Source organism: Hylaeus anthracinus, unplaced genomic scaffold, assembly GCF_026225885.1.
Source record: "Hylaeus anthracinus isolate JK02 unplaced genomic scaffold, UHH_iyHylAnth1.0_haploid 11985, whole genome shotgun sequence".
NCBI lineage: Eukaryota > Metazoa > Arthropoda > Insecta > Hymenoptera > Colletidae > Hylaeus > Hylaeus anthracinus.
Genome location: NW_026534333.1, coordinates 5,495,740 through 5,515,178, shown reverse-complemented (window position 1 = coordinate 5,515,178; position 19,439 = coordinate 5,495,740). Strand labels below are relative to the sequence as shown.

Genomic DNA, 19,439 nt, shown 5'->3' with positions numbered 1-19,439 from the left:
TTTGATGAAAATAAGGACAGAGATAAAAATTACAAAATATGTTTTGAAATATCAATGTTGTAAATATGTAGCGTATAAAATAAAAAGATTTTGATAATTTTTTCATAACCAGAAATAGAATTTAAGCCGACGCGAATTCACGTCAACTGTCCCGAATGTATCAATATTTAAATTTTGCGTTGTCATAGTGATTCTATTGAATGTTCGCGTCCAGCAATTACGAAAAATTTGCGACCGCGTATATTCACTAGACGAAGGGGTAATCACGTAAAGACACGAAACATTGATTTTCGTTCTCGTATATTATTAAGTGTGAACAAACGTGAACAACATTTACAACATATTATTGGCCGAATATAGGATCAGTTAGAATTAAGTACATGACAGTTCAACATGATTTGATTATTATATCGTCGCCAGTCGTTGCGAGACAATAAATACGGGTCGTTAATAGAGTAACATATCCCGATACAGCCAGGAATCGTTACTCCGCTAAATATGACACGTTTCATCGTTACATTTACGATTATACGTCCAGTCGCCGTTAATGCTATTCTTTTGATTGTTTGTTTCTCGACGCGGCACTCGTTTCGTTGCCACTACTCTCTATTCGAGAAAAAATGGTGTCGTTCGTCGCGAAGAATCACGTTCGACGAGCTCTTCTACGGGTTACGATACGAAAAAATTGCTATAAATGCGAACGCAGTCCGCTTCTCGTGAAAATTGTGCAAAATGGCCCCGATCGCGTAACGCGGCGTATCAAATCGGAAAACACATGGTCGTTTAAATAACATTCACCGCGATCAAACTTCGCTCAAATAAACTATACTTATCCGTACTTATCGTAGAAATTACAATTAATTACAACGATTTAATTACATAATTACATAACCATAATTTACACGTGCACGTAAAATGTAAGTGAAAAGTAAATTCGTTCGGGTCCCTTCTTTTCTCGTCCAGGCTCTTCAAACAACTCGTTCTAAAAATGAAGGAACAATCCGCGCCTGAAATAATCTGTCCTTTGGTCGCGTAACGTTTAGGCCATCACCTCGCTCGACGAGCACTTGTCGTACATCGCGTCGAGGACCTGCGTGAACTTAAGATGTCTCTCTTCCGGTGCCACGGTGGCACCACGACTTCCCCACAAGAATTTTATGTGGAACTCGGTACGAAACGCGTCTGACAGTAACTCGTCGCTTCTCGAACCCTCCAAAACGATCTCCGCGTTTCTGCGAAACAACGGCAGATTTTCAGCCATCCTACGCGCCGTTTCCAAATGCGACCAGACTATCGACAGGCCGCAGTCTGGAGCGGAATTTTCCCAGGGCGACAGGATCGCTGCTGCGAGGCCTGATGGAGCCACCGTGCCTGGAAGAACGAAAGCGATTAGAAGTGGAAAGGAATATAAGCCTACGCTGTACTACTCAACGTAAACAAAAACCAAAAAACAGAAGACGGAATGAACCGTCAACGAATTCACGGCAACACACCTAGCACATCCTCGGGGCCGCGTTCCCCCAGCAACGCGATGGGCAGTAAATGCGGCAGAGTGGTGTTGGGCGCCTGAGGGTTGGTGCACTCGTTCATGGCACGCAGAGTGGGCCTCAGCTTCGCCTCGAAGCTGAACGCCTCGTCTGTGTGCTTTTGTCTCAGCAAATGCCACGTGTTCGCCAGCCTCTGAATCTGAGGCAAGCACAAACCTAGCATCACGCCGCAGAATCCGTACAGATTTCCCAGTGCCGTCTTAGTGTCGATGGCCACTTTGATCCATTTGCTGATGGTGCCAGCCCTTTCGATCGCGGTGGCTCCAGCCAGCACTGTCACCGCTACCAACAGCTTCAAGCACTCCGAACGCTCGATCAGGTCCATCCTGGCCTGTCTGCCGTGAGGCAGGGTAGCCAGCTCGATACCACTCAATCCGTTTCTATTCCCTGGTCCAGGCTGAAGAGCCAACTCCAAGTCTATCTTCGTTAAATGCGAGGCTAAGACTCTCGGAGCCGAGTCGAGAAGCATTCCAGACACTCCTCTCAACGCGGTAGGATCCAGAGGTCTGTGATCGCCAGTTGGTAACAGGAGGGTGGTGAACCCCTCGATATCCAACGATGTGGCGATCTCCATGGATGGCGCGGCCACCACCAGCTGTTCTTCGGCGGACAGTTCGTACTCGTTGCCGTTGTTCCCATTGGTACCGTCGTTGCTGGTGGTGTAGTGGCTCCTGATGACGACTCCTTTGATGGGAACGGAAGAGGAAGGGTTACTAGTGCCGCCAGAGTTGTTTGTCTCGAACTCGCTGTCTCCCGAGCCGTTGCCACTGTCGCTACCCGACGCCTGGTAGCCCTGGTGATGGTGATGGTGATGGTGATGATGATGGATAGTGTGATGCTGATGATTCGGAACGTAGGGCACCCTAGGAGGCTTTGGAGGTGCCGCGCTCAGAGAGTTCTGATGGTTCAAGCTAGACGGCTGATGGATCGGTTGCTGTTGCTGTTGAAGAGCTGGGTCGGAGATCACCCTAGTGATCTTCTGACGACCCAGAGACAGGGAACACGATGGTGGCTGATTTTGTATGGGCGGTACACGTGGCAGTGTACTGGACTGAACTGGTACGTGAGGTAGTGGCTGTTGATTCGAGGGTTGACGACCGTCGTACTGATCCGAGGGATGATGCTGAGCGGTCAGGGAATGGCTGCGCTGCTGCTTGCGAGGCAGACGGGGCGGAGAGCCAGTTGACAAGGACGAAGAGGAGGGGCTGGAACAGTGCTGACTGTTCGTGGGTCCTGGGACACAGGTCAAAGGAACGCATCGAGGCTTCGGGGTGATTATGCGGGCACCGCTCGCTTGACTTATTGGCCTACCGCTGCCGACGTAGAAGGTTATCAAGTCGGCGACAGTATCGAACGCCTCGTCCTCGAACTGGTACTGCGCCCTCTCGTACACCGTCTCTGGTTGGATGACGACCTGTTAACAGCGGGGGCTTTTTAAGGAGGGATGTACACCTGAGAGATTAAACCTGATATCTACGTTCTTATTAGCACGTTGACTGCCAGTCTAGTGCTCTTGAAAATTTCTACTGTGATTAAGTTTCGTTTCCAAGCTATTGGAAACTCCATAATCATACATTTATTGTGATATTTGTTTTTATAACTTTATCGAGGTTTATGAATTTCATTGAAATTTACTTTCTTTGAAAATTCAGATTTAATTTTGTTTACTATGAATAAGTTCGAAGAGGATCGTGGAGTTTCTCCTTGAACTTACCCTGTTGATGACGAAGTGAAGGGGCTGACCCTTCCACCGAACCGTGAGGACGTAGTTTCCAGGTTGGGAGGCACAATCGCGAACCAGAAAGTCACCATCGTTGGGCACTTCCGCTTCGGCGCCTTTTCTACCACCACGAAGCGTGCTACCATGGTACCAAGCGTGAGATCTCAGATCCCTAGGATCCAAAAGTCGGAGTTCTCGCTCCAAGAGTTTACGCGTCGACTCCTCCGGTGGCTCCTAAATTAGACATCCCAGAACAGCAATCTTGCGTTAGAGAATTCGCAAGATGTTCTAGCGAGTAAAGTTGCAAAACGCGACGAACAGTAACGGGCGTCGACCTCGATTAATATCGAACATGCGATATAAAGAAATATTTATTACGCGATTGTTTCGCGCGTCTGCATAAGTAAGTCGTTCCAGTCAATGAAGAAGTGTTTCGTCTCTGCGAGACGACGAAATTGGCTTAACGAGAACAGCCTTGAGTGCTTGTGTCGTAAAGAGATCATCGTTACGGTAGCGTCTGTGTGTGTACGAGTTGTCACACTGACGTATCGTGTCACGCGTTCAGGCTGGATCATCGAGACGGTAGCGTATAAACGACCTAATTACGATCGCTGAGAATTATTCGATTGACGCGAAATTCTAGCAATCGGCCCATTAATTACTTCTTGATATAGTACTTCGATGATAATCGAGGTTTATTACTCTGATATCGTAATTAAGGACAAGCCAGATAGGCTGCTTCGAAAGACATTTTTTTTACAGTTGAATGGTTTATACAACTAGAATTTCTACCAGTGTTACATTTAATGTCTAAGAAAAAGTATAGTTTACTTTCCAGTATTCCAGAAGACCAGAATTGTAAAAATTACTTCTGAGCGCTGTTTGAGGCCTAACCTTTAACAAAGTTTACACGAATCGCCGAAAATTATAGATTCTTTTCGCAAATGGTGTCGCCACAAAGCTCTCCCTGCGTCGTGTATCGCCAATCCCTATCTCCGTTGTCATATTCGAATTCCACGCCCCGTAACAAACTTGCAACGGTGGATATTCTTTAAAGGAATACTTCGAAATTGTACTCACCATCGGTAAATTCGAGTAGTCGTTGCTGTCAACCCTTTTCGCAACAGATTCCCTGGAACACGCGTCGCGGTGCTCCCTTATGTCCACCGCCGCCTCCTCCTCCGCCACTTCAGTCTTTACCTCCGACGACCTGCGTCGAAAATGCGAATTTTCACCGTGAATCGCTCACATCTCGCCTCGATGCGCCCTTCCGCTTCGAACCAACCCCCCAATAAGAAGAGAACTAATACTTTTCCCCGTCGTCGAGTATTTCCTTGAACTCGCGAGGAGTCGTAGGGACGGATAGGGTTTGGCCATACGGCTCCCCGGGCCGAGCGCGCGCACCCCACTGAACTATGTGCGTGGAAACCTACGACACGTACAGGACCGTGTTTTTCAGTGGATCTCGAGGGGCGCCCCGCGGGGGTATTAATAGAAACGGTGGGCAAACCGTTTCGCCTCGCGCCGCGTCGCGTCGTCGCGACGGCCAAGAAAAATATTTTCCTTCCTCCGTGGCTGAAAGCTTTTCTAATTTGGGACCGTTTGATATCACCATTGTCCCTTCCTCTTTATTTTAGAGAAGGTCGAATGTCTTCTTTGTCGGGGTGATTCACCCAGGAAATTTATCGACCACCTTTTGGACTGCTAACAACTCGGAAGAAGGGTTGGTTGGCTTGAAAGATGTTTGAGGCGGTGAACTTCTTTCGAGGTTTGGTAGCATTCGTATCGTACGAATGGGTTCTAGTGTCGTTATATTTTTGTAAAGTGTTCTCGATGGATGGCTAAATTCATAAGTGACCCGAATCAGATATTAAAATTAATTGTAACGAGGTGGTGTTTGAGCTCGCTTGTATCGGGAAACCCCTACCAATCCACTGACGATACTCTAGTTCTTTAGCGATTATGAATTTAACCTTAACAAGAACAGAAGAGTGTCCTGTCGATGCACTTCGTACGTCACTGAGACGCCACCCGTTGCGTCTCATCGCGTTCTCACCCACGCCTGCGTTTTCTCCGTTCTTGAGTGGCGTTCGAAGTCGAATCGACATCGGGTGGTATTCGATCGGAGAACGCGTCGACGCGGAATGGTCGAAGATATTATTTCGATTTTCGAGCGGGCAACGGCCAGTTCGGGTCTGGGATTCTTATCAGACGGCGTTAGGTTCAGTCAATACCACCGGGGGTTATTGATCTGTTTGAGAAGGAACCAGAGGGGGTTGGACGAGGGGCATGGGCGCGCCTGCGTCGAACAAAAACGCTCGATAAGGGCCTAAGAACTCATAAAATGCATGTGCGTCTAAAATGCATCTGTGCGTTTACTTTACTCGCTATTCTTTGACAAAGGCGAACGGATAATCGAGTGACAGTTGCAAGGACGCAGGTGTTGGCATTGATTGCTATGGATACTGCAATGGCGCGTTAATAAGTTTCTTTAATATTAATTTAAAAATTTTAACCCTTTCAGTGCTAGAGAAAATGTCCATATATATACCGAGATTTACCTTGTCAATTACTTTCTTCCATTGTTCCGAATATTAAGAGATAAATAAATAAAAGGTTCTTAGGGACACCGGGCACGCAAAGCGTTTACCGATCAAAGACTGTAGGCGTTTGTTCTTCTATATTTAGACTTCGACAGTCGTCGTTGCAAATTGCAATTCACCGAACAGTTGAACCCGGGGAGAAGAGGGAAAGAACAATTTTCAGGGCGTCGTTGACGTTATAAATAGCATCTCGAAAGGGCCCAGATGCAAGCCGATAGCACGCTATTCGCAGAAGTTCACCGCGTGCCTTATCTTCGCGCGAGCTGTAATATCATAACGACAGGATCTCGCGTGCAGTTGCACTATCTTGCAACGATTGCAGCAGCATGCGTTGGCACTGCTGGTACAATGTAACCCTACAGTAGCGAGGGACACAGATACAGATAAACTTCTCCCTCTTCGAAGTCGGTGAAACAGGGAATCCGTGAAATATTGTAATTACAGGGGTATTAGGGATGTCCAAGTACTAGAAGCATTATTTTTATGAAATGGTTTTCATAACCCGAGTCGTGATTTGTTCGAGGATTAATTATGTTCGATTTAAGACGATCCAGGACTGCCGCGTACAACCAATAAATTCTATGGATAGATTAGTCAAAAGGTGCACACGTTCGAAGATTATCATATCGCGTTAAGGCAGGGCTGTCCTTTGAGTAACGAGGCGATAAGATTACATCCAATTGCAGATGCCGGAACGGAAATATTTGCCGTCGTTGCAACTGCCTTTGCAGCTGTATCAAATTCAACATTAATTTACGATTAACAGCTTTTCAACAATCGATTCCTTTAGATGCACACGACTCGACTGCTTCAAGCTTATCGTTGAGCTCGATGCTCATATAAATCTCGGCATGAATGTTCGACAACACTGAAACAAGGTTCAAAGAGTCCGACCGGATTCTCAAAGGGATTACAAAACAACTACAAACGTCAGGGAACGTTTTATAGTTTCCCCCGTTTTACTTCATTCCGCTATGGGATTCCCGCGGTCGCTCCGAAGAAGAGCGTCATTTTGAAGGCAAAGATCGAGGAAAACCGGTTCGGGACCTGCTGGCCCATTATGTTCTCGGACCGGTATCACGAGATACCTTCTAACGGGCTAATTCATAGGTTTATATAACAGATAGCCCAGTCACTTTAGATTCGATTATGGAAAATTTCTTATATTCCGAATCCTATTCCAGAACAATCTGATCTTTAACACTGATTTAACATCGGGTTTCAATACTAATTTGCGAGGTATTAAACGGTTAGTTTGTGGTTGCTGGACACGCTTGCGGTTACCTTCGACTTTCTTCGGTCAGATCTTCGGGCGACAGTGGCGTCCCGATGATAGACGGCTCCTTCTGAATAATTACTTCCGGTTGTAGGTGGATCGTATGTCGTTTCTGGTAGAGATCCTTACAAGAGGCTGAAGAGTGTATGCCGTTCCTTTTTCGACGACGGCCACTGGCGCCTAGGTTTTGCAGAGTGCCCATTGATGGAAACCGGAAGTTCCATGTCATGCCTGGAGAATATTAACAAACCAATTATTCTCAAGATGTTGGTACAGCGTTAAACACAAGTTATGATCGTTTACAGCTAGATTTTTGATGCGCAACATATTCTGCCTGTACAAGAATTGTTGATCATTAGTAACATGGAAGAAGGTGGCAAGCTTTTCACACTGTTTCAACAAATGTGTGGAAAAATAATCGGACAAAGTAAAGTGAGGAACGTAAGTATATTTTTATTCGTATACACATCCACGTATCTGTACATATCGAATTGTTCCAACAACGAAATAGCCTAAATCTATTCATCGATCCGCGATACTCACGTCTGCCGGTGCTTTTCTGCTCTCGATCCTTGTCGATCACGATCATCGCAATCGGACACCGCTCACTCGCGGGTCAACTCTCGCCAACTTGTTGCGTCACAGTCGTTAATTACCTTTATCGATATTTATTCATACGCGAACGAGGCTTGCACGATTGCGCGAATCGAGTCGCTGCGTCGTCCGAGCGCAAGATCGGCGGCGTTTAACCCGCGATGATCTACTATCGCGACGGGATACCAAATGGTTAGCTATCATCGCGCGAAACGTTTATCGGCAGGCGAAACGATAGTCACGGTTGATAGCTTTTATCTGAAATGGTGTCCCCCTCGACGTCTTTCGCTTTTTCAGCGAAACGCGACTGAAGACCACCCAGGTTAAACAGGATCTCATTCGCGATAGGTCTTCGGGAGGATTATATCCTTCGTCTTCGAAAAACGGAGGACTTTTATTTTTATTATAGAAGCAGGGATCGACTCGTTTTATAGTAAGTTACTTTCTTTGATCACGCAAAAAGTCTTCCTTTGACACGTTGACTGCCAGACTAATAAACGTAAAAATTCTTTACGAGGCTAAAATTTTGTTTCTATACAATTATAAATTACATGATCTAACATCTGTAATTACTTATTTTTGCGACTTCTTTAGAATATACCAATTCTCTCCAGATTAATTTGATCTGATACCTTACCAATTTCTCCAATCACGATAATCACTTTAATCCTCCTCTAACTTTCTCGATATTCCTCGAGCTCCCATCTCTTATCTCCTATTTTTGCAGCCGTATGTTCGCTATCGGTTCCGCTATTCCTCGTCAAATATCCACCGCGAATTCTTGGAATCTAACTTCTACGTCGCGCGCAGCAACCCATTTTCTGTTCCGCCGTATGCTCGGCTGCTTATGAATTACGATTAATAAAAGTTCGTAGTTCACATTCGGGGAACAACCGTTACTCGACGACGTAATTTATCACCCATTGAAATTCCACGCCGAACCACCAAGCACGCTCACGCCAAACGCGATCGCAGGTGCAGCAAACCGACCACGCGCGTTACGAACGAGTCCCGCGATCATTCCCGCACCGTTCGATTCGCGTCGAACGGCTCCCAAATCGACTCTTCTGGTCCACTCGCGTGCGATTTCGGTGGCCGTTTCGTTTTCGAAGGGTTTCCTACTTTTCCCATCTGTCAGTCGTGACTTTTGCGGCGACGCACGCGCGGATCCTTCGAACAGTTGGCCAGAAACTGAAGTCCTCGGCTCACTTTCGCTTCGATCCGTTTATCTTCGCTCGCCTTCTCGCGCACAGATATAAACCTGTTCTCGACAGCCTTTCCCGTCGCCGGGATTCGAACGAGCGTTGCCCCTTAACCCTTTCGCTCGAGCCAGGGTACAAAAATGTTAATTCGTTTACACGGTCTCGTGTGTTTAGGGTGTTTTCGCTAGTAGTGGGCATCCTTTTGGGAAATTGACTCCACGGATCGAAACGATGCGAAAGTCAAATGGCGAGATTGCGTTCGGGGCTTCGTCCCCGAGTTAATAATTAATTCTTGACTATTGTCTCCTAACGATTCGTGGAAACACACCTTAAACCATTGCTCACCGTTAGTCCAACTTGTCACTTGTTACACACCTTCTGTAAATAAAATCCAGGCTTTTCTGCTCGTTACCGCGTCACAGCTGGAGCGATAGCGACGAAGCTTGGAGCGTATATACGAGATAGACGCGATTTAAAACCTGAGTTACGCGACACGATCAACCGGTCCACTCCTATTTATTATATAATTCGTTTTCGTGAACTGCAGCCGCGAATTTCAATTTCCCCGTTAAATTCGCGCGTTGCACAAGGTGTCGCGCATGGAGCGTCAAAGACAGACGATTCTACGTGCAAAGGTACATAAAAAACGTGGAATAGAATTTTTTTTCTACGCGGCTCCGTTTTTGAGCCAAACGAGTTCCAACTCTTCCAAACAATGCAAACTCGAGCTCCGTTTTCCTAAAAATGGAGCCTCTGACGAAAAAATGTACTGCACGTTTTCTACTCAGTTTTACACGTAGAATCGCCTCTCTTTGAGTCGTTCCACTCATTGAGAGATCACACGGTATACACGGCATAGTTCTCTCTCCAGTTTTTCTCGCCTGCGTCGACGTTTCGGGTCGGTCGGCTAGCTTCGTCGAAAATTGTACGGTGTACCTGAGAAGAAAAGAACAAAGAGAGAAAAGGACGTTTCCCACCCCCCACCCCTCCCTCCCCTCCGTTAGGGAAAGAAAGAAGGCCTCTCGAAACGACAGGACAGTCAGGAAGCACTCGAGAGAGTGAAAAGAAGCGATTGAAGACGAGGCGACGACTTCGTGTGCGATGGTCGCGCGTTTGAAAGAGCGGAATGCAGGTGTGTTTTGCATCGCGAGACCCTCTTGCTCTCTCGCCGACATAATACCTGGCGACGCTGATAAGGTCGTCGTTTACAGAGATAACTATGCAACGTTTGAAGAGGCACTATCGACCGAAAGAGGCGCGATAGGCGCCATTTCCGAGGCCGAGCGAAGAAACGCACGAACCGACAGCGTGCTGGGAATATTTTCCAGAGATTGCCTGTTCCGCCTAATCTATTACATCTATCTTCTTTTTTTTTTTCTCTTTCGTTGGTTCTGATCGGTAGCTCGCGCTAAACAAGACCTGCTACCAGCAGTCACGATTGAAATCATCGCGTCTATTATTTCGAATGAATTCCGATTTAAATTTGAACAGGTTCTCTTCGTTTAATCTCCTTTTTTTTTATAAAAAAATGTCTAGCAAAACCTTGTTAGACATTCTTTACTGGCAATTCCAACAGAGAATGTGACGAGTAACTTCGGAACCGAAAGTGTGAGCAAATTATACTGGATCGTTGAGTTTTTCTACAGAATGGATTACAGAGTATCGGTGATACAGTTTTCTTCTTTTTCCGCATCCCACGCGATAAGCCTCGTTTAAAGTATCCGTCCTTAAAAGGTTGAAAACAATCCGCGTTCAATATTTGCAGTGATTTCGACGCGATGGCGGCGATAAGAAAGTGATCAACGTAAGATAAGTGCATCACCGTTCGATGCATGAACTTTTATTGCTTCTGGACGAATTGAATTTTTCTTTGTTGTTGGCGGCGCCGGTGGTTTCTCGAAAAGTTTTATTCACGTGCGTGAAACGTGTGCCGACATTCCCCCCCCTCTGTTTCCTCCGCGTAATTATATGCGCGTTTACCTTGCGACAGGAATTTCAATTGGATCCAGTTTGCGCACAGCTGACAGAGCCGAACGAATCGCCCGTGATTTTTTATACTGCCGCGGGGAAATCGTATAAAAGAGAAGATACACGAATAATCTAATATTCTGGAACGAACTTAAAGAAATCGAAGTAGTATGTTATTCGTGACATTTATATATTGCGTAGCTTGAAGAACCAGGAAAAATGACAGGAAATATAAAATTCTTTCGACAGACTCTACTCTACCCGGATAATTTGATGACAACTTGCCATACGAGTAACACTTCTCGCGTTTATTTGGTGAAATATTTATGCAGATTTATTCGCGAATGGATTGGACTCCGAACGTATATTCCAATCGCATAATCGTTTCAAAAACAGACTATGATCGCATGCTACATCTCGATACACAGAGTGGTTCTCGCGGATGGAATCACTTAGGTAGATGAAAAAACTGATTAGAGCATGATATGCACAAAAATTTCTACAAGCTCGAAGCTAAAAAATGTTCAACAATTCTTCGAGTCCTTGATGGTAAGTGTCCATGAAGTAGCGACGTCGAGGAAGAAATAATAAATATTTCTAGAATCAGCCTATAAACTTTTTGCGCGAGAGTAAATGTTTTCGAAACGACACAGTTACTCTTTCCTCTTTGTACAACGACTCTTTATCAGCCGCGAGGTCGCGTAAAAAGGTACCACCGGCGCGACCTACATCCTACACGTTTAGCATACTTCGTACCAGTTTCGATTTTGAAATAAAACACTGACGCGATTCAACACGTGTCTTGCACGCCGATCCACGAGTCAATCGGTACCGTAGGCGTAGCTCGACGATAAACGTTGCTTCGCGAGGTGAATTGCCATTATCTCGTTTCGACTGTTTGACAGACGTAGCATACCGCATTCGCAACGATTCATTTGTCATGTACCGTTCAACAAATTAATTCGGAATCATCGCTTGGAGTCTTCTTTAATTTCAACTAATGAACCATTCGTTTGGAAACGTTCCAAGTACACGTATCGCAATTTGATTGAATTAAATCGTTAATGACGGTGGATTTGGACAAAAAGCCAAGTAATAATTATAGCGTGTTGAGATCGGAGTACAGTGGTCTTTAGTACTTTCCACTGACAAGTTTCTCTATGGACGTGTTATTAGAGTTCTTATGTTTTGAACGAAACGTGCGAATCAAAGTAATTTTCTCATTCGTTCGCGAAATCTTTCGTTGAAGCTTCGAGATGTATGATTCAGGCACGTGCTCCTTGGATCTCAGCGACTCGTCATTCTCAACGCCGATTACTCCGCGTCGCGCAGAATCGACGACTGTTACGCTAACCTGTTATATATGCTCGCTGTCGTAATCAAAAAATGAGTGAAAAAAAGTAACACTCGCAAACATAGTAGCTATCTCTTCCATGATCGCTGAATGAAGATTCATACCCACGAGGCAAACTACGGGTCCAGCTTTTGAACATTAAATATAAAAAAAAATATAAAATTCGTTGTAAAGAAATTTTTCCCTGCTCGACACAGCTTGCCATCGGGGCAGAGAAACGCGTGCCGCGATAAATGACAAAAGAAGAGAGTGAAAGAGGAAGGGAGAGAAGAAATAGAAAGTAAAAGTCCCACTGACTCTGGCTCCTCTTTGATTTCAGCTTGCTGGCGGTTTTTCCCATTTTCCTGGCGGACGCATGCCAGCGGCGCGGGTCACGTTGCACCGATTCCAGGTAGCGGCACGTCGACGGGGCTGAACCGGCGGTAAACACGAGTGGGAAGCACTGACGGGCACCGTTGTGACCGTAGCATAATGCGATACCGAGCTGACTGGCCGCAATACGTACGAGCAGAAGAACGAAGGGACGAAACCGATGGACAGGCGAGTGGCATTCGTCGTTTGAGCCAACGGGCTGGAGGAGAATGTCAGCAGGACTGAAGAGAGAGGGAACGCCACTGTGTGGATGGAGGACAGATCCTTCATGGTGAACGGAGAGGGGACGATTATCGTGAGAGGAGGGAGCTTGGAGGAAGAGGAGGATTTTAATAAACGAAGATGAACATGAGTTGGTTTGATTCGGAGCAGAGATGGAGGGGGGATTAGATCGACTGGTTGATGAGGTAAGATGAGAGGTATAGTTTTGAAAGTTTAATTTTTTTACACATTGCTAGCTTTTTTAATTAATACTAGGGAGGTAATTGAGACGGGGTCTTTGAAAAGAGATGAAAGGGCTTTAAGGAGCGTTCCAGATATTTAATAAGGATTGACAGATGAACAGAATGGGATCAAGTATTTGATAAGAGCGTTTGAACCCAGGAAGAAAAGAGTGGACCTATTTTGAAAAGTTTCTTAACGAGATATCCAGACAGGGAATCCTTGAACATAGAAGGAGGTAAACTTTCGGGAGACAAGAGTTTTAATAAACGAAGACAAGCACAAGTTGGTTTGCAACAGTGAAACAGTTAATAAAGAGTTGACGTGGATCGTATCGAGTAACTGATGGGGTAAGGTGATCGATGAGAGTTTCCGAAGTTTCTCTTGACACCAAGTAGCTGCGAGGGGTGGAAGTATGTTAAGAATATTATCTAACGTTAGGAATGAATTTTTAGTAAGTTGATATATAGTTTCCATAAATTTTGGAACACATACCGACGTAGTAGAGCTTCGATGCTTCTAGAGGGTTCTAAGAAGAAGGGATGAATACTTAATCCATAATAGTTGATTAGATTGGAGGCACCGAATTGGCTAAGTGATGAGAAGGGCGGGAAAGGTAAATTCAAGCGAATGTAATTGATGAGGATATTTGAGAGGGTGAATGCAATTAGAAGGGTGAAACGCTAGAGCTAACGGTTTCGCTGTCGTTATAATAATATACCAAAACTGGACCCTTCGAAAATGATTTTTCGAATAAAATTCATTGGTGTAAAACGTGAATAAATTTTCCTCCTGTTACGTTACGTCCTCTATCTCCCCTCTCTTCAACACGTCAGCCAAAGTACACAACCAGGTGTGCAAATGTACAAGATTAGAACTGCGAACTACTGTTCCCTCGTTTCTTTCATAATTTTTGTTACAATAATGAGCCTATTTTCATACTACGAAATTTTACTATAATATTATGCAAAGGTTATATAAAGGTGGATCAATTCCTCTGAGAAATAAAAAAAAACACCGAACCACTATGGTTTATTAAAACTAGTACGTGCGTTGCAGACATGGAAGAGTCGCCAATTAGGATAATAAAGGGGGGAGGGGAGAACAGGCCTGCGATTATACATGTGGTATGCCACTGGTGCGCGTCACGAGCGACAAAGACAAAAGACGTCGTAAGAGAGAGACAAGGAGGAACGACGTGATAATCGAGCGGCTGAGGCAAGTGTTTAATAAGCGATATCGATAAAATTGTAAACAGTGAAAGGAATTTTTTGCTGCGCACACCGTTCGTGTGACGAAAAAATGTCAACCACGACGAAACTCGTTCGATAAAGCACCGCGATGCGTGTTGCAATTTTATTTACACATTCCAGACAGACAGAAATTTTCTGTACGTTCGTATACGCGTGTAATAGCTGATATAATTACTGATCGTCCCATCTCATCGTCTGGTAAAACTGTAAAGAGATCTTCTTTTATCCGAGGGTGGAAATTGATCGGTATGCACGAGCTCGGCCAGATTTCCATTTCACACGGATCAAGACTCAATGAAGTGGAAGAGGAGAAGCCGAGAGTGGCCGAATAGAGAGAACAGGGTTGAGTAAAAAGTGGTTCAACGAAAAAGAGCTGGCGAAGAGGCACACGCGCGACAAGTGTTTCGCACACGCGCGCAACCAGCTGAAAGAACCCGCGTGTGTCGTCATCAAGAACCCGGACTCGTTCCAGCTAAGCGACTCGTCGCTCTGCTCGTCGCGTTTTTCGCTTATTTATGAACAGAAAAATAAACCGGAATGCATCGCGTCCATGCGAGGATGATGTTGCACCGTCACACCAAGGACGGACGCGATAGCAGTCGCTGTATCAGCCGTGAAATCGTAAACGCGATTTATCGCTAGATTTTCGATTTCTTCGGAGGATCCAGGATGTTCCGCATCTTCTACGTAGAGTTTCCAACGCTGTGCATAGAACTGCAAAGAAATTTGTTTCATTGTTGGTATGTTTAATTCATAAAAGGGTCCTCGGGGGCTGCGGCTGTGGTTGCAAATGTGATCCACTCTGTTCGTAACCGAAATTAATTGTGCATTACAAACCGTTAGCGGACGTTTCTTTTTCTTCGTTTAAAAATAACATTTCACGTGTAGAAGGTCGAGGCCTCGCATCGACGCGCTAGGAATTGTTGCAGTCAGCTTACGTCAGTTTCAACGGTACAAATTGTTGGAAGGAGCAAGGTTGTAGCTATAATCGTGCGATCATTCAGCGCTCACGCTGCGCGAGCGCTGTCATGCGTGTCTTCGAGTCGTAAAACAAGACCCGTAGTCGAGTTAACACTATTTCAGACCACGACTAATTTAATGAATGCTCCACTCGTACTAGACCCAAAGCTTTAATTCGTAATGATATGTTACATCAATGAACCGTGAAGCTTATCGCGATTGACTATTGCGCATTGCGTTGGAAATTATTCAAAAAAAAATTCCAATGGAGTGTTTGAACAGTCGCTTGATCGTTGGAAACTATTTTTCAAACGATCTTATCTTCGAGCTCTTAATAATTATTATCAGGGAAGTATTGAAAGTGGATGTCGGAGAGAGATTTGTGTAACGAGACTTAAAAATTTCACCGATCAATAATGCTTTTGTTATTTTTAAATGTAAACAGTATCTCACGAAGATCGCTGTTTTTATTTTTATACAAATTTTGTTTTGGAGATTATAGTTCTAAAGTATGGGTACTATGCTGACCTCTGTCATAGCAATCTCACAGAGATCCCTGGGTATAGGCAACCACGCGCTTGTTCTTCTAACGTGTCGCATCCCTTCAGGCGCGAAGGCGGTGCAATTTAGATCGAATGCGGTTGAGAGTAAAAAAAAGAGTATTAAAAAAGTCAAACAACCAACATTTTGTAGTGACTATAGAAAAGAGTTTAGCAGTCCCTTAGGCCTGTATTTATTGGTGCTGTTTTACCAGAATACATCGAGTTTTACAGTCAACACTCTTTATATATGGAACGACGCGCGACGTTTGCTGGACGATCGTTCGTTTTCTATGTAACGTACATACGCGACCAGGATACATCGAGATTTACAGTCAACATTCTCTATATATGGAACGACGTTTGCTGGACGATCGTTCGTTTTCTATGTATCGTATATACGCGGAGTAAATGCCACGGAATACACGCGCGTACAAGTCAGCGAGCGTGTTCGTCAAGTTACAAAAGCGTACACTTTTTGTTTCGTCCTTGATCGATCCTCGAGAAAAGCAAAATTGTCATTTTACATTTCCACGCCGTTTCGCGAACGAAACAAACATCGTAATATATTCAAACACTCTGAAATAGAAAAATCGTAATAAATATGGACGCCTAGCCCCGAAACTGCGGCTTACACGCTAATTGTATAGAATTTCTCGACGACGTTTAATTAGTTTTCGCTCACATGATCGTGCCTTGACACGAATAAATTGACATTATATAACAGCGAAAGACAATATATTTTTTCTTGTGCTCTTTTTTTTTTTTTTGTTTCTTTTTATAGAGATTCTCTACCATCGCCTCCTACCTCGGCTTTATTTATTTATTTTTAATCTTAGTCGTTAAAGTCTACGGTTGTTTCAGAAGTCTCAAAATATGGCTGGATTCCTCATTAATTTCATCGTCAGATTCAAGAGGCTAGCTTCATTTTTCGAACAGTATCCGATTCTTTTCGTTCCCTGTATGTTCATCTTCTAATTGCACCCAGTTTCATAATTGCACGTTTTACAGTAATAATTAGCACACACCGAAATCGTTAATCGAATACAATCATCACGTCGACATGCACTGTACGGTATTAATATTCCAATAATTTTTATAATTGTTACAATAATTATTATATTAAGTGTATCGCGTAGGTTATACATCGGCGACGATGATGACGATCATAATTTTGTTCGCTTCCCATCACCCAGCAGTCCGACGACGATATTAATAAATAAATCCGTGGCCCAAAAAAATACTATTCACGCATTTTCTGGTGTGTCTTCCTCTAGCTACACGCATACCCATTTTTCTCTTTCAAAGTGACAGAATTACTCTCCCTCCCTGCCTCACTCTCTCTCACACACTCGCTTTCTCTCTGTACTCCTTCCTTAGTTTCTAATTCGTCTTTTTCACGCACACACATACGCAAGCATCCAAGGACTCGATTAATTGTAAATGGAACGCGTGCACCGTGTACCGGGTGTAAAAGTAAAAATGACTGGTGGCGTTAGTAAAATTATGTTATACGATCGGCGATTAGGCATTCGCGTCGTTGAGGATGGCTTTCGTTTCGCTGTGAGAATTTTGTATCGTTACAACTGTTCTTTATCGATTATTAAATTATCGTTAATCGAAAATATCAGGTGCGATTTATGTTGGAGTTTCTTGGAGTATCTTGGAAAATATGAAAAGAAACGAAATCACGCGAAACGAAACTCCTCGAGCCACGCCAATAGCTCTTCGCGCCAGTAGGAAAAAGGATCTCGTATCGTACAAAAGGATGGCCTTCTCATCGATAAAAAAAACCTGATATTTGGCAACGGTATGGAGCGTCGAGGGGCCGTTGACAGGGGTTGGCTATTTTATGCGCACGTGAAATATATTGTTCGTGTTTTTTTTTTCTTCTTTTTTTTCGGCGCGAGGTACAAAAGAACAGTATCTTGAAAAGACAAGAATAGGCAGGTACTGTATTATGTTTCGCTTTTAGTCGATCGACGTCCGTTACGAACGATCGGATCGCACGTTTTTTTTTTTTCGACTAGACCATATTTTACTCTCCTCTCACCCTCACCTTTATCTAGCGTCTCGGTACTGAATTATTCGACGTCGCAACGATCGCAAACCATGGAAACCTTGAAGTGCGAAGTGGTCTCGATCGCGGTTCACTTCGAGCGCGGTTATGTTTTAGGGAAACGCGTCGTCGAAGCAGAAAGTTCTTCGTAGATATATAACACTCGTTGTGTTGCATTAGCGTTAGGAGTATAGTACTTTCTTCGAGTATGTCCATCGTGAGAAATCGCGCTAATAAATCACACCGGAGTAATAAATCTGTAGGGTCAGCTACGTCAGTGTAACAGTTTTAAATAATAAATCAGCTCGCTACGACAAGTGAGTTTACTCAAATTATTCTTCTAGCAATATTGCAAACGAAAAGGCTTTACACTTGATTGATAAACCACGACACTGAAAATGAAGTAACTGTGGAATACCAAAGCTATACGAATAAAGTACTAATTAGTATTTACGGTATTCCGACTACCGTCTATTCGTCGAAGCGTAAATAAATCGAGTATCAGACAGAATTTGAAGAAAAGTAATTAATTATATTCAATACAGTTATAGTCTCGACAGTTTGCGAAGACTGTAACGATGTTGAATATATTTAGTCAAGCAAACTATGGTTCGATCATCGTTTAAAATGGTTAATTGAGAGAATGAAAGTAATTGTTTTACAGGAAAATAAATTGCAAACCGAATGATCGCGTATTGCCAGACGCGAGTCCATCGAATACGCGTAATCGACGCACGATCTATAATACTTTCATGTGTTTCGAGTTTCGATTTCCTCGGACACGTTCCGCCGGGAATCAGTAGTTTACAATCGTTAATTACACATCTATCTACGTGCTTCTGTCGCACGAAGAAATCAAAGGGGTCGCTCGATCGAATGCCTTTAATTTCCACCTCGAGGAATCAGATCACGTAATCAATCCTCCACGTGTTCTTTCTAAATTACTCTGCTTGTTCTATCCGGTACCGAAGGTGGAAATACAAAATGATACCGGAAGAAACCGATGTTATTCTTGCGTAGAATATTTCTCTCTTAATAACAGTGACAGTGAAAGTGTAAATAGTAATATAATTATAAAGTAATAGTGTCGTTAATAATATGATCCATATATTATCTTCTTTCAGTGTTCCATTTGTGAGTCTAGCATGTGACAGATAGTTAAAAAAAGATGTAGTTGTCTTTTAAAGTGTAACTATTTACGGTTAAATTTGATTCGTAAATTTGCGTATGTTACAAACGTTAAAATATATCGTTGCTTAGGAATGCAGTCTAGATATAGCAAAGTTGTCTTACAGTAGGCCTGTTTATCGTTGTTAAAGAATCGTAGACAAATCGTATATTTCTTAGTGCGACAGTAACGATAAAGTGTTACGTTTGAACGGTACAAAAATGACAGCAGTGGGAGTGTTCCTTACAAAGTGTCATTTAATGTGTGAAAAAGAAAATGTGAATGTTTATCAAATAATTATAGTATTCTTCTTCAGACAATAAATATGCGACGTAATTCCTCGGGGTAGAAGCTTCGAGAGAAGTCGACCCAACAGATTAAAA

General features: G+C 43.8%; 1 protein-coding gene and 1 long non-coding RNA gene across 5 annotated transcripts; one reads left to right on the top strand and one right to left on the bottom strand.

The window, feature by feature from the left end:
* Window positions 1-283: 283 nt before the first annotated feature.
* On the bottom strand, window positions 284-12,697 carry LOC128886574 (breast cancer anti-estrogen resistance protein 3 homolog). Of its 2 annotated transcripts, none has more exons than XM_054141571.1 (6): window positions 12,562-12,697; window positions 7,155-7,377; window positions 4,348-4,477; window positions 3,262-3,501; window positions 1,494-2,961; window positions 284-1,371 (listed from the first exon to the last, which is right to left on the bottom strand). In XM_054141571.1, the coding sequence occupies exons 1-6, from the start codon at window positions 12,602-12,604 to the stop codon at window positions 1,040-1,042; spliced, it is 2,436 nt and encodes an 811-aa protein (XP_053997546.1). In that variant the 5' UTR covers window positions 12,605-12,697; the 3' UTR covers window positions 284-1,039. The 2 variants fall into 2 exon arrangements, with proteins under 2 accessions (XP_053997546.1, XP_053997545.1); XM_054141570.1 differs by lacking the exon at window positions 12,562-12,697 and adding an exon at window positions 7,690-7,875.
* LOC128886589 (uncharacterized) lies at window positions 7,386-17,606 on the top strand. 3 transcript variants are annotated; one of them, XR_008459877.1, is made up of 3 exons: window positions 7,386-7,587; window positions 12,584-13,043; window positions 13,114-17,606. It is a non-coding gene; the product is annotated as an uncharacterized LOC128886589 (long non-coding RNA). The 3 variants fall into 3 exon arrangements; XR_008459875.1 differs by lacking the exon at window positions 7,386-7,587 and adding an exon at window positions 8,083-8,173; XR_008459876.1 differs by lacking the exon at window positions 7,386-7,587 and adding an exon at window positions 11,108-11,779.
* Window positions 17,607-19,439: the final 1,833 nt, after the last annotated feature.

Coding starts and splice junctions, on each gene's coding strand:
- LOC128886574 (XM_054141570.1), bottom strand. CDS start 7,735: ATGATCGTGATCGACAAGGATCGAGAGCAGAAAAGCACCGGCAGAC. Junction 3,502..4,347: donor ACTACTCGAATTTACCGATG/GTGAGTACAATT, acceptor TGTCTAATTTAG/GAGCCACCGGAGGAGTCGAC. Junction 2,962..3,261: donor TTCACTTCGTCATCAACAGG/GTAAGTTCAAGG, acceptor CGCTGTTAACAG/GTCGTCATCCAACCAGAGAC.